This window comes from Atractosteus spatula, chromosome 12 (genome assembly GCF_055471065.1).
Source record: "Atractosteus spatula isolate fAtrSpa1 chromosome 12, fAtrSpa1.hap1, whole genome shotgun sequence".
NCBI classification, from domain to species: Eukaryota; Metazoa; Chordata; class Actinopteri; order Semionotiformes; family Lepisosteidae; genus Atractosteus; species Atractosteus spatula.
In genome coordinates this window covers 16,767,124-16,780,537 of record NC_142717.1, presented here as the reverse complement: position 1 = coordinate 16,780,537, position 13,414 = coordinate 16,767,124, and the positions used below count along the sequence as shown (strand labels likewise).

The 13,414-nt window shown below is 36.2% G+C and overlaps 1 protein-coding gene across 1 annotated transcript; it reads left to right on the top strand.

The window, feature by feature from the left end:
- The first annotated feature begins 1,921 nt into the window (after positions 1 to 1,921).
- Positions 1,922 to 9,872, top strand: kcnv1 (potassium voltage-gated channel modifier subfamily V member 1). The gene is made up of 2 exons (XM_088929207.1): positions 1,922 to 2,909; positions 6,835 to 9,872. The coding sequence occupies exons 1-2, from the start codon at positions 1,922 to 1,924 to the stop codon at positions 7,344 to 7,346; spliced, it is 1,500 nt and encodes a 499-aa protein (XP_088785333.1). The 3' UTR covers positions 7,347 to 9,872.
- Positions 9,873 to 13,414: the final 3,542 nt, after the last annotated feature.

The following is a 13,414-nucleotide window of genomic DNA, read 5'->3' as shown; positions in this document are numbered from 1 at the left end:
TGGAATCACATCAGACTCTGTTGTCAGTATTTGTCCATTCTTGGTGTGAGATTAAATAGTTGATCATATTCTTCTCTTCTTCTAGAAAAAGTGTCAGGAAGCAAAGTCATCCACTCTTGCTGAAGAGAAGTTATGTGGCGTCTGATCTATATATATTAAAAAAAAATGTCTTTGTTTTGAAAAAATATAGGTGGGAGAGGGTTAGATTTTGAATTATGTATTGTATACCAAAAGATCTGTCAGTGTCATTGTAGTCTGCATTGCTTAAGACTACTGTGAAAAATACATGTGAAGATTCCTTGTAGACCAAAATAATGTTGGGAATAATGTTAACACAGCATCTATGAGTAGGGGATTCTCTTGCATTTTAGTGAAATAGCTCAATATCATAAAGATGGGTATATTAAATATGCAGGTCTTTAAAATTACCACCATCCATGACAATGATATATACTGTTACCCAGCAAGGGAATTAATGAATACAAGAATAGCACCTTATTTCCATTAATTAAGTGGACCAGCTAAAATATTTAAATCTCAATGAGCAGCTTTAAAGAACTAGGACACTGCCAAGGGTTTTTTTTTATGTTTCATTTCTGATGATGTATTCTAAATAGAACAGGAAGGCTGAGGATTCGTTCAGGAAATGCAAATGTTTCCTGCTGGGTGATTCACACAATTTAACTTTTGGGGAGGAGGAAATTCAAGTCCTATAACACAACCTCTTGTCTACCAAGATGACCAATCAGTCACAAGGGACTCAATACAGATTGGAGCTATAATGACAGGCTATCAGAGTGCCTCAAATGGATTATGATGTTATACTGTATTTGTCATTCTTAATTTGTGAGTGTGTTTATCTGAAAGATATTAGTCAACATCCTATAATGGGAGTTTTATCTGAAAGTGTTATTATCTGGAGCTTCATGTCCAGATAATAACAATGGCCATTGGCCCTTACCAATCATAGCCTCCAAATAATCACCATCTATGAATTGGCTTCATTACTCTGCTCTCCCCTTCACTAATAGCTGATGTGTGGTGAGCATTCTGGCGCACTATGGCTGCCGTCGCATCATCCAGGTGGATGCTGCACATTGGAGGTGGTGGAGGGGAGTCCCCATTACCTGTAAAGCGCTTTGAGTGGAGTGTCCAGAAAAGCGCTATATAAGTGTAAGCAATTATTATTATTATTATTATTATTGTTATTGTTATTATCACGTGAAATACATAGGCCATTTATAAGTTTTGAGTGAGCAAAATTATACTGATTAAGGCACTGAAGTAAAAGCCTGTGTAAGTTGTTGTGAAAACCCTCTTTATTCTCATTATGTCTACTTACATAGTTCATTTGGATGTTGACATTTAAGGCTAAGCATCTTTCAATTTTTCCTTGAATTATATTGGGTAACTTTAATATTTATTTTGTTTGGTGCCAGAAGGAAAGTTCACTCCATTTATTTATGTAGCATAACAATGCTGTAAGCCTGGTAATTTGCAATTTTGTCTACTAAAAAGAATATAGAATGACCTATTATAAAAATACTTGAGTTACTGCAATAAAAAAAGTGAGCTATGGATTGATCAGAAAGTAAATGCCTTTAGTTTAGATCCATAAATGATTACATTTGGATTTATTTAGATCCAGGATTAAACCAAAAACATGCAAAATGACTTAATTTTACAATTATAGTTGAATGTTTCAACAGATTAAAATAATTTCAAAAGTATTTCTAGTTGTAGATCTAAAAAAATTGTATGGAGGCATGTTAACATTTATATGTCTACTTTATTGCATAGTTCCCATTAGTATGTACGTAAAGTTATGTAAGTGATGTAGTTTCATGTTTTTAAATTGAATCTTGTGCCTACCCAGCTTGAAGTAAATTAAAGAGGATGCATCTTTAGGAGGACACCTGTAATGATGTCAGTGTTTCTACCTGACAGGTTTTTCTCAGACTTCGGCACAATGACCAGCTGTTCATCCAGCCCTGCGGAGTTCTGCGGGAACAGTGTTTCCCTCTTGTCTCTGGATTCCAGTGTGTTTTTCAGCGAGCCGCCTCCTAATGAAAACCCTCTGGATTTCTTTATCATCAATGTTGGAGGCAGCAGGTATGTGCTATCTCAAGAGCTCCTCTCCTCCTACCCGGAGACACGATTGGGCAAGCTGGCCCTTTCGGCTCGAGACTCAGTGTTGGATCTCTGCGATGATGCCAACTTTGTGGAGAATGAGTTCTTCTTTGACAGAAACTCCCAGACCTTTAAGTACATCATGCACTACTACAAGACAGGACACTTACATGTCATGGAGGAGCTTTGTGCCGTGTCTTTTCTACAGGAGATTGAATACTGGGGCATTGACGAGCTCAACATCGATTCATGTTGCAGGGACAAGTATTACAGGAGGAAGGAAATGAAAGAAACGCTGGATGTCCGCAAGGATCCCGAGGTAATTGACACCGAAGAAGAGGATTTCTCTGGAGTTATCTGTGAAAACCTTAGGCAAAAACTTTGGGATGTCATGGAAAAACCTGAATCATCTGTTGCAGCAAAAACCTTTGGAACACTGTCTGTGTTTTTTGTGTTTATTTCAATTGTCAACATGGCTCTAATTTCCTTGGATTTTAGCTCTCTGGAACCACCATTCCTGGACGTTCTTGAATACATCTGCATAGCGTGGTTCACAGGGGAGTTCGTGCTGAGGTTCATGTGTGTGAAGGACAAGTGCAAGTTCAGCAGAAGTGTGGTAAACATTATAGATCTCATAGCCATCTTGCCTTTTTACGTAACTCTGGTGGTGGAGAATCTTCATGGAGGGTCCACAGAACTGGAAAATGTTGGAAGGGTTGTGCAGGTTTTAAGACTGATGAGATCATTGAGGATGCTCAAACTGGGCCGACATTCAACAGGTACTATTTCTTTGTGTCTTATTAGTATCTTACATTCATACACTAAGAGAGAAATTACTATCAGGATTTTGGTTGGGATAAGTCAGACAGTGCTAAGTGAAACATCATTGATTTGTATTGCAGGGACACGTACTGTACAGTACTACAGAAGGAAGGACAGGACAGGAGGAAGGACCAATGACTGTCCAGGTGTGATGCTGGCAAGAGACACACCACTCCTCCAGTCATTGCCAACTCTCCTGTCCTGTATGTCCTTATTACATACCCCAGATTCAAATCAGTCTCATAAGTAAATAATCTCAAGTGCACCCTGAATTGAACCTGCAAGTTTCACTCCAATACATTACATCTTTAGCATCAGTAAAGATCTTATGACCTTTTCCTTAAAAAACATAAAATGTGTTTAGTTTGAGCTCTTCTCCATGTTCTGAAGTGGAATCTTAATGAAAATGTGCAGGTAAGTCTTTTCTCTAATGCACACACATAACTGTACAGACTTTTAAATTTGAACAAATAAGATACAGTAACATTACTTTAGGCACATGAAAATATAAATGACGTCTGTTGAAAAAGAGGTTGTTTTATACAAGGACAAATTAACAGGTTTGGAAGGTTTGTGTGAAGCCTCAAAAGGAAAAAGCACACTAGTTAAGAAGCTAAAAATAAGTTGCTTTGGGCATGTGGTCAAAACCCATCATCTTAACACTAGCTGAAAGGTAGGTCTAACAGCATTCAGAGAAAGGTTTTCAGGGAAACAATGAGAGGATGAGGAAGAATTGACACAGTGGGGTTGGGAACAACAGAAATATGTAACAGTATAAAGCAGATACCATAAGAAAATACATAAACCATGCAAGAAATATTTCCTCTTGACCTATAACTTGTCACGTTCAGGTCCCCAGGCAGTAGACCGAATTGCAGATGGTTTAGAGCAGGTGGAAATTACTCAGTGTCCTGCTTCTTCCACATTGCAGGGTAAGAGAAGGAATTCGCAGAGAGTTCAAAGATAGCCCTACTTTTGATGTACAAAACTAATTCACCCATTAGACCACCCCTTTGCCCCAGATGTGCCCTAATGACTAACCCACTATTTGTATTTGAAGGGGACACTCTAAACACCCCCAACCTGATCTTAAGTTCTGCAAACTGTATAGCTCCCCAGAGATTGTGCTGTGACTAAACAGGTGACCTCTGTGAGTCATCGGTGTGTCTGCATTGTTTTCTGGCTAGAAATTGTCAAGATGTTATTTCACAATCTATATTTGTATAACAAATATATCCCCTAACTCACAACAATATAAATCCTGTATATGGCTGAGTAATTATTGAAGCTTTCCTCCCAGTAGAGTACATTAGCCCTGAGGCATGGTGGCATCCTTAGAGAAACTGTGAACATTCCCAAGGGAAATCTTCATGAATTTACATTTATTTCTTATTATGCCATTTATTTCCATGTAGCAGTCTGAAACAAAAACACTTTAAAATATAGGTTAGCAAAACATGGTGGGCTTTGCTCCTCTGATACTTTAAGTCAGTACTTCAAAGCCAGTGTTGGCAGTTTCCAGTGATGTTTTTTTTCAGTAAAAACATCTTGGCCATGTTTCATGTTTTAAAGAATAACAATTACTATGATTGCTGGTCTTGCATAACTTGGACAATTTACTGTGTTGAGGGGTATTTTCTTGTTTCTTAAACTTTGTAGTCTCATGTTCTCTGTACTGATTGCCAGTCTAAAACAATTGCTGCTGCTGGGAGACCATCAGCATTGCACAGTGCACTAGGTGAGTTTGAGTTGCACTAATTAGGGAATAAAACAGATGACCATACAGTTAACTACAGAAGATTTTTCAGAAGCGCCTTCCAAAAAACGTTTACCATTATTTAAGCAGAGAAAAGCAATGATTCAGAATTACAAAAAGGCGTGAGATGGGGTAAATTTAAAATAAATTTTAGATTATGTAAAATAATAACAAAGAAGGACGGAGTGGTTTAAGTCTGGCACCTTTTCCATGTCCTTGGTTGGAGCTGAGATAATTAAGTAGGAGTAGAGTGGGGTAGGGGTAGTTTGTTTAGGAATACAAGTCTAAAAATTAACTTGCTCAGCTGATTATTTATTCAATAATACCTTTGTAATGTCATAATGCAAACCTGCAAAGTTGTTAGAATTAATCACTAACATGTTTAAAGCTACATGTCTGTAGTGATCTTCAGTGTTTAAAGTTGTTTCTTCTTTTTGTCTGTGGCCAAATAATCCTATCTTATACTTTATTTTACTACGTTGGTAAACACATGATAACAATCACAGTTTCATTCTTTAAAGGAAATAAAAAATTAAGCATTATCTCAGTGTGTTCAGCTACCCAGCTCGGTTTAATAATGTACTGCTATTCATTTCATATTCTCAATTCTTTCTATATTACTTTTCTGATAGCATGAGAACTGACAAGATAATAAAATCAAGCATTAAGGATTAAGCATGTCACAAAATCTGTTATGTAGAGTGTGCAGAAGGCTCTGCCTAATGGTTATTTACGTGTTTTAACTATATCAGCCATTTTTAATCTGCAGTATGGCATCTTTATAAATGTTGAATCTTTGGCTGATTTTTAGGTTCTACAATTGGTGTATCTCTTAAAATCTTTTAAAAAGTGTCCAAGCTTTGCAGGCTCAAGAACAATGAGTACTTTTTTATGACCGGCAAATATAACCTAGTGAATCTGACAGTTTAAACAGTGGTGAATCATACAGTTTAAAATGTTTATTTTAAAAAGTTGCCCTTTTCATGAAACAAATAATGTGTCAGAGTGTCTCTCAAAGGTATTTTCTGCTGACAATTACAAAGTGTTAAAAGTCCTTACTGGTTATACAGATATTTTTAATCTTTCCTTACTTTAGCCCTTGAATTGCTTTTTTGCACCTTCATGAAAGGTTTCACACATAACCCAGATATTCTGGGATGTGAGCCTTTCACCCTATATTTAATTGCTGATATTTTTGGATGTTGTTAACTTGACAAGATGCTGTAGGACAGATTGATTAATTCTTTCTAGCACAGGTTTAAATTTGAAGTGTGAAAATGCACCATGGAATTACATTGCTTTTGCTGTTTGTGTGTTTGAAGTTGTAAGCAACATAAATCCATCCTTTAGAACATATCAGTGGCACTTCAATATTGTAGTGAATGATCACATCCTACAAAATATTTTTTTTAATAAAAACTCATATTTTTGTCATTTAGATACAAAAGCTTATAATTCTAACATTTTATAAAAATTTGTTCCCATGAAAATCATTGATAAATGTTGCATGTAAAAATAGTGCTAAGTACCTGTAATTATTTATAGATGAAGAAAGCAATGAGAATTTTAAAATAATTTTTCCACATGTTGTAGAGATGGCTGTGGGAGACAAAAAGTCCCCTGTTTCTGATGCATTATTGATAAAACAAGAATTAACTTAATCATAGTACATCAGTAGTAGACAAGAGGTTTAATTTTCAAATTAAAAAAAAGAGAAAGTAGGAAAAAATAACTATGTTATGACTGTAAAATTACAAACAATGTCTTAACTATAGATTGTATTTTACTACAGGATCCAAAAAAATGCAAATTATTCAACTAATTTGTTCTCAAGCATTTTCTGAGAGTTGGCAACTCTCCTTATTCTGTGCAAGTAGTGCACGTCAGCCTTGAAAGGGATCAAAATGTGCCCCTTGAAAAACATAGTGAAACAGACATACAGTATATTCTTATTAAAGCAATTACAAATGGAGTTTGTTAGATGTTCCAGAAAATCTTTTATTTCTCTTATGAGCTGTTTTAAATACAAATAATATGAACTATATATAAATCACAATTTGCACTTTAAAATTAAAAGATGGCTAACTGTGTTTACTTATTCAATGTTTGTTATGCGTGTCTTTCAGGGCTTAAGTCCCTCGGCATGACTATTGCCCAATGCTATGAAGAGGTGGGTCTTCTCCTCCTGTTTCTTTCTGTGGGGATCTCTATCTTTTCTACCATAGAGTATGCAGTGGAGCACAACATCCCCGACACCACTTTCACCAGTGTGCCCTGTGCATGGTGGTGGGCCACCACTTCCATGACCACAGTGGGATATGGGGACATTAGGCCAGACACCACAGTTGGCAAAATTATTGCCTTCCTCTGCATCTTATCTGGCATTCTTATCCTTGCCCTGCCAATTGCAATTATAAACGACAGGTTCTCTGCCTGCTACTTCACACTGAAGATGAAGGAGGCTACACTCCGTCATCGCGAGGCACTTAAGAAGCTGACCAAAAACTCTACCACTGATGTGGCTGTCAATATCAACCTGCGAGATGTTTACGCCCGCAGCATCATGGAAATGTTACGTCTGAGGGGAAGGGAGAGAGCGAGTACCAGAAGCAGTGGAGGAGACGACTTGTGGTGGTAGAATAGTCCTGCTGCAACTGTCACAAACCTGTAGGTAAACATAAAAATATTTTTTTCCCCAGAAGATGTTCATGTGTAATTATTTGGCATCAAGAGAGGGTTTGTCAGTGTAACATCTTGAGCAAAAAGACAATTTTATTAAAAAGGACTTTTTAAGAAACTCAAAGCATTATGAGAAAGCACACATACTTAACAGAAGCAAAAGGAAAATGAAAGAAAAAAAGAACATCAGATTGACTTTGTGAAACTATGTGTGACACTAAATGACAGATTGAAACTATCACCACTCACAAGTTATAATATTGCCAGAGTATGAAAATGTTGCATAAATATTAATTCCCTTTTATTTGTTTCAGACTGCTTAACACTGTGGACACATTAAGGGGATAGTGCCTTGCACATTTCCCATCTGCTCTCCACACTTCAAGGACAGAGCTTTCTGAAATATTCTCAGCCACTTGGAGAAAGACCAGGAATTCACAAGAAGAAACTCAAAAGTGAGGACTGAAAAATTGGATAAAAAACACAACTGATGTTCATTCTCTTATTCCATAATAAAACTCCATAGTTCTTTTTAAATGCTTGAAACGTGAACTACTGTACTTCTGCAATATTTCAGAAGCAATATACAATACACTAACTTCCTGCTAACCTCTCTTGATCATTATAAGACTTTTTATAGCTAAACTGTGCTCCAAGCAGTCTTAGAGATACTCTCTCAACAGTTGCACTAAGCAAGGATGCAACCTTGCCTTAATGTTGTAAGAAGTTATAATTATTATATTCAAATTTCAAGAAAGTCACTGCTTTTGTTAGAAGTATAGATTTCGAATTAAGAAGGACAATCTCTCTGAATAGCTGTTTGTTCCTTGTAATGGTTTGTCTAGGCTGGAGAGAGAAATGACATAAGCTCGATACAGTAGCCTTTTCTGAATCTCAAGCACCAGTACCAGAAATCTCACATGCACCATTAAAATGTACAAGGAGTGACCACACACTACATATACAATTTTTTAATTTGTTTCATGCTTGATATTTTTATATACCTGTGATTAATTTCAAATACAGCACTAATGTAGAGAAGAGCAGCATAAAGAAGAAGAAGAGCTGTTAACATCAGCAGAGTGAATCAGTGTGATGCCTACCACCAGCATCTGTATACTTGTCATTATCTTCAGTTGTCAAGGTTTCAGCCAAACATGGGTGTTTAAGTATACATACCTCTCTGGCAGCATTCTAGTCTCAAATTGATACTGTTATTCCTAATTTACTTGAATGACATGTTTTTTTTAAATTTGTAGCCATTTATATAGCTGGACATTTTACTCAAACAATCCATATTGTTATTACAAGGGTACCAAAATGGCATCCCCACCTGCGATTTGAACCCACAGCCTATTAGGTATAAATTAATACATAATGCAGATAGAGATAGAGATACGCATAGAGAAACCTATTGCAATCACACAATAGTCTGCATGCCTGAGTTGGCCATATCTTATTCCAACTCAGATAAAGCTAAGAACACCCACACCTACTGTATAAACATATCCCAAAATAGTAACTTGGGTTAAGGCCGTTATGGACAAATTAATAACAATACATTTTTCATACCAGTATGAGGAATACTGGTATACGGGTCAGTCGAGTACCTGTTGAGAGAGACATTTGCACATTTTTAAATCACTCAGAACTCTAGAGAATGAAGATGTAAATATCTGTGTAGGATCTGCAAACAAATGAGGAAGCAGATGCAAGTAAAATATTAAATGTTATAATACTGCAATGGACTGGTGTCCTGTCTAGGGTGTACCCTACTTTGCCCCCCTTGCTGCTGGGATAGGATCCAGATTCTCCCTTGACCTTGAATTGGTTGAAGCAGTTAGAAAATGGATGGATGGATACATATAATACATATTTTATTTTAAGTATGAGACTTTAAAGGAAGAAATTAATATCTTTTTGTTCACACATTTATAATTAATATTGAATAATGTGCTCTGCTGTTTCTAATTACATTAAAACTTTCTTTGCTAACTAACCCTTATTAGAGTCTGGAGAGATGACCAACAGGATGTGTGGTAGGGATCAGTTTAGTGTTGCACAGACTGAAGCCTATTAATAAAGCATTTCCACCTGAATACTGTAAAAAACAAATATGCTGCCGTATCCACTCTGACTTCTAGTGAAAATGAAGGGAACGTTAACATTTTCATAAGCAGAGATACTAAAATAATTTGTTAGTATGTTAAATAAAAACCTAAGCAACAACAGAGGTCAAAAGACTTCAGTAGTCAATTGTTCATCTGACCCCAGTGGACCAAAGAGCAGGCAGATGTTTAAAATTGGCTGCTGTAATCAATGACAGGTGTAATGCAAATACTTAAGTCACATATCACAATTTTATTATATTGAGCTTTTGTTACAGCTTGTTAATACTTTAAGAGACATACGTACACAGCTCCAGCAAAGTTAAATTACTCAACTACAGTGCATAATTTCAAAGATAGCACTGTATGCTAAAAAAAGGAAATGACAACCAAAATAGTGTCCATTTACTCAAAGCCTTCATAATCATGTTTGAATAAAGCTTGTCTCCAATTTATGTTTGCTGAAATCACTTTTAAAGTAGTTCTTAACCTGACCAGTTCAGACAACACCTCAACGAGTTTGCATCTTCATGGATGCTTATCCTGAAGATGACAGATAATTCCTAGAACAGATTTAAGAGGCAAAATAAGTTCCAGAATACTGTACTGTACTATACCGAATAATATGAAAAGAATAAAATATGTTAAAAGAATGTGCTTTAACATACAGTACATTATACGTATCTTACCACATTTCCTATAAAGTTTTGAATGCTGTAATTCAGTAAAATAAATGTGTTTTCTGTATGGACTGATTTGTTTTCAGTGCTCTCAGTGACTCAGCATTTCCTCCATGACTTGGCAGTTTGTTCATACACCCACAAGTTCTCTGTGTAATGAAATGCATTTCATTCTCCGCCATTAAATTCTCGCTCTGTCTGGTATTGGTAGCATTGCTGAGGTGTAATCCCTGTGATTGTCTTGCATCATATCCATGGGGTAGTCATGTGCTCTCTAGTCCAGTTAACTGTACATAAACAGGACAGTCTCTGACATAATGAGCAGCTGTTTGCTCTGGTATGGACTTACAATAACCTTTCCCTTTCACTTAGAGTAAATGTTCCAATAGTCTACTATAGTTATTTTTTGACCACCTCAATCAAGCATTCTCATTCAGAGTAATATGTTTTTTAGTAACTCTTGTGTGACCTGGTACAAACTTGGTTTCCTTTTGTGGAAACTTTCTTGTGTTGAATTAAATTTGAATTGGAATTTTCTGTAATGTGATGGCCATTGAGCACAATACTTTATACCAATCATATTAATGTATATTGTGCATACATTGATATAATATATAATGAAGCTGTATTCAAGGACTCTTGCAACTTTTATCACCTCTCACCATCTATTACTGTTTAATAAAAAACACATTGACCTTTTACATAAGTTTATGAAAAATAAATCTTATAATGAGGTTGTACTTTACTTTTGCAATGGGGTCCTGTGATTATAACCATCCTTACTATACTGGACCATAGGAATACCATTATATAACGCAATATTTGTGGCTAAGAATTTTTTACAGCAAATGCCATGATAATTTTGGATCACCTGCAAATTATGGAGGTGATACTACCCACATCCTGATACAAGAAATTGTATATGGCCAATAAAGTGATCTCTTATCTTATCTCTCTGTTTCTGCCCACATGCCTGTACAACTTAATATTGCAACTGACTGATACTCTAAGATTTTAATATTGATTCAAGAATGTGAGAAAGAGATCTCAAATTCAGTGTTGGTGTAAGGTGTAAGTAGATAAATGTAACTACGACCAGATGCTTTATTAGTTGTTAGCACTCCTATTGCCTAAATGACTAAAGATGCTTAGGTTGCTTTTGGCAGGATATCGAAGAATAATGGTAAGATAGCACAACATTGTTCTAAGACAAGCTCTGTAAACACATGTTCTTTGTGCACTGCATTTGTCAGCCATACCTGTTTTGTCTTCAAGAAGAATTTCATTATGTCCCTTGATCTTTTTTAGTTCTTTTTGGACTGGTCTTTTGCTGTTTTGTTACTGGAAAAACACTTGTGGCTGAACAGTACTCGTCTTTCATTGCAATGCTGTTTCTGCTCTACTTCTATTTCTAATCTCATCTTTAACTTTACAGGCATTTCTTCTTGTGATCCTTCACCTGAATTCTGCATTATACTGCTCCCAACTTTATATTGACCTGATGATACACTTAACACCAGATATGTATGTATGATCTGTCAGTAAAAAAGCTGAATTGAATCTGAAATTGCTGGAGGTATTGCCTAGGTTTGTAAGGCAGGGGTCTTTTAACCCTCAGGTCAACATCTAAAAGTCCTTCATGCACAAGATGCAATGTGACTATATTGTCTGTAAATGGTAACTTAAAATGTAAAAGGAAATCCAGATATAATTTACATTGTAGTGGAAAAAGGGCAAAGGTCTTTTATAGATGCAGGATAATCATCGTCAGTGATATTCATCACAGGATGGAAAAATTTAATGGACTTTATTTTGCTTTTCTCACTTCCCTGACCATGAATATCCTACATCTGTTGAGCCTTGATTTTGATTTTCTAATATATTGAGCTTCAAAATAACCCAAACGATACTTTTGAATGTATGTTTTAGAATAATTTTGGCCTTTGTAGAAATTGTGTTTTTATTGATTTGTCATCCATGACTGATCATGATACACTGAAGTAACTTTGACTGTTTAGGTGATTTATCCAATTGGATGTCTAGTCTAGTGAAAGTTAAGAAATTAAAACAGAAAAATACTAATTTGCCTTGCTTATCAAGGGGACAAAGCCTTGTTTGACACTAAACTAAGTCAGCACAGTTTTGCTGACCATCTGAGTTGTTCACAGCCAGCAGTTTCTAACTTGTCAAAATACTGCAGTCAAACACATTCTGTCTGGGATACCACAGGAAGTCATGACACCTTGCCAAGGTCAACCCATCATCATGTCCCATCCTTGTGACAGGGGTCCAGTGCTCACCAAAGTTCGTTGATGCAAGAATGAGGTGGTGTGAACAACTCTTCAGCAGAAGAACTACGTCCTCCTTAGCGATGAATCATTTTTGGAGAGCATCCTGAAGGATTTCAGAGAGTGAAACACCTACAGAAGGATACGCTAGTTCTTGTATATGAACAACAATTGATGGGGAAGTCGAAGTGTGATCATTTGGGATCTAGTTGCTACGCATCAAACCTTATAGTGATTGATGGCAACCTGACTGCATGGAGCTATATTGATCAAGTCCTGGGACATAATTTACTGTCCTTCCAGTGTACCCATCCTGATGTGAGAACATTCCAACAGGAATGTACATGTAGCTTTACTGGTACTAGTGGCCTTCTTGTGGGATGAGAATGTTACAGTTAAGCCACAGGTGTCCTTCATGCCCTGTTTTAGCCAAATTTGAATATCACATATACCACATATTAGATGGTGTGTGAAATGAAGGGCTTAAAGTCCAGGCACATGCTTGTTCATGCTCTATGAGAGGAATAGGACAGAATGTCACACAAAATAGTATCAGCAACCTGGTGCAAAGCATGCAGCATAGGCATGTTTGTTTTTGTTGCCATTGTTACCACAGATGCTACTGGACAGTGGCTTTCACAGTAGACCACCTGTTGATCAACCTCACTGATGACAAACTGCAATCAACAAAATGAATTTACCAGTGTCATATCTGTTAAAAAAATGTCAATGCCCTTCAACAAATACCTGCTATAAACAGTTTTTCTAAATACACTAAGAAGTAGAGAACTCCTCTTGGGTTTACAAAGAAAACATACTAAATACAAATCAGATGTTCCAATTTAGATTATATTTTTTATATTTAGATTTAACAAATGTAAGATGTAGTGGAAAGGTTTCTTTTTTAATTAATCTGCAATGCAATTAATGGTATGGTATGAGAATTTCTGT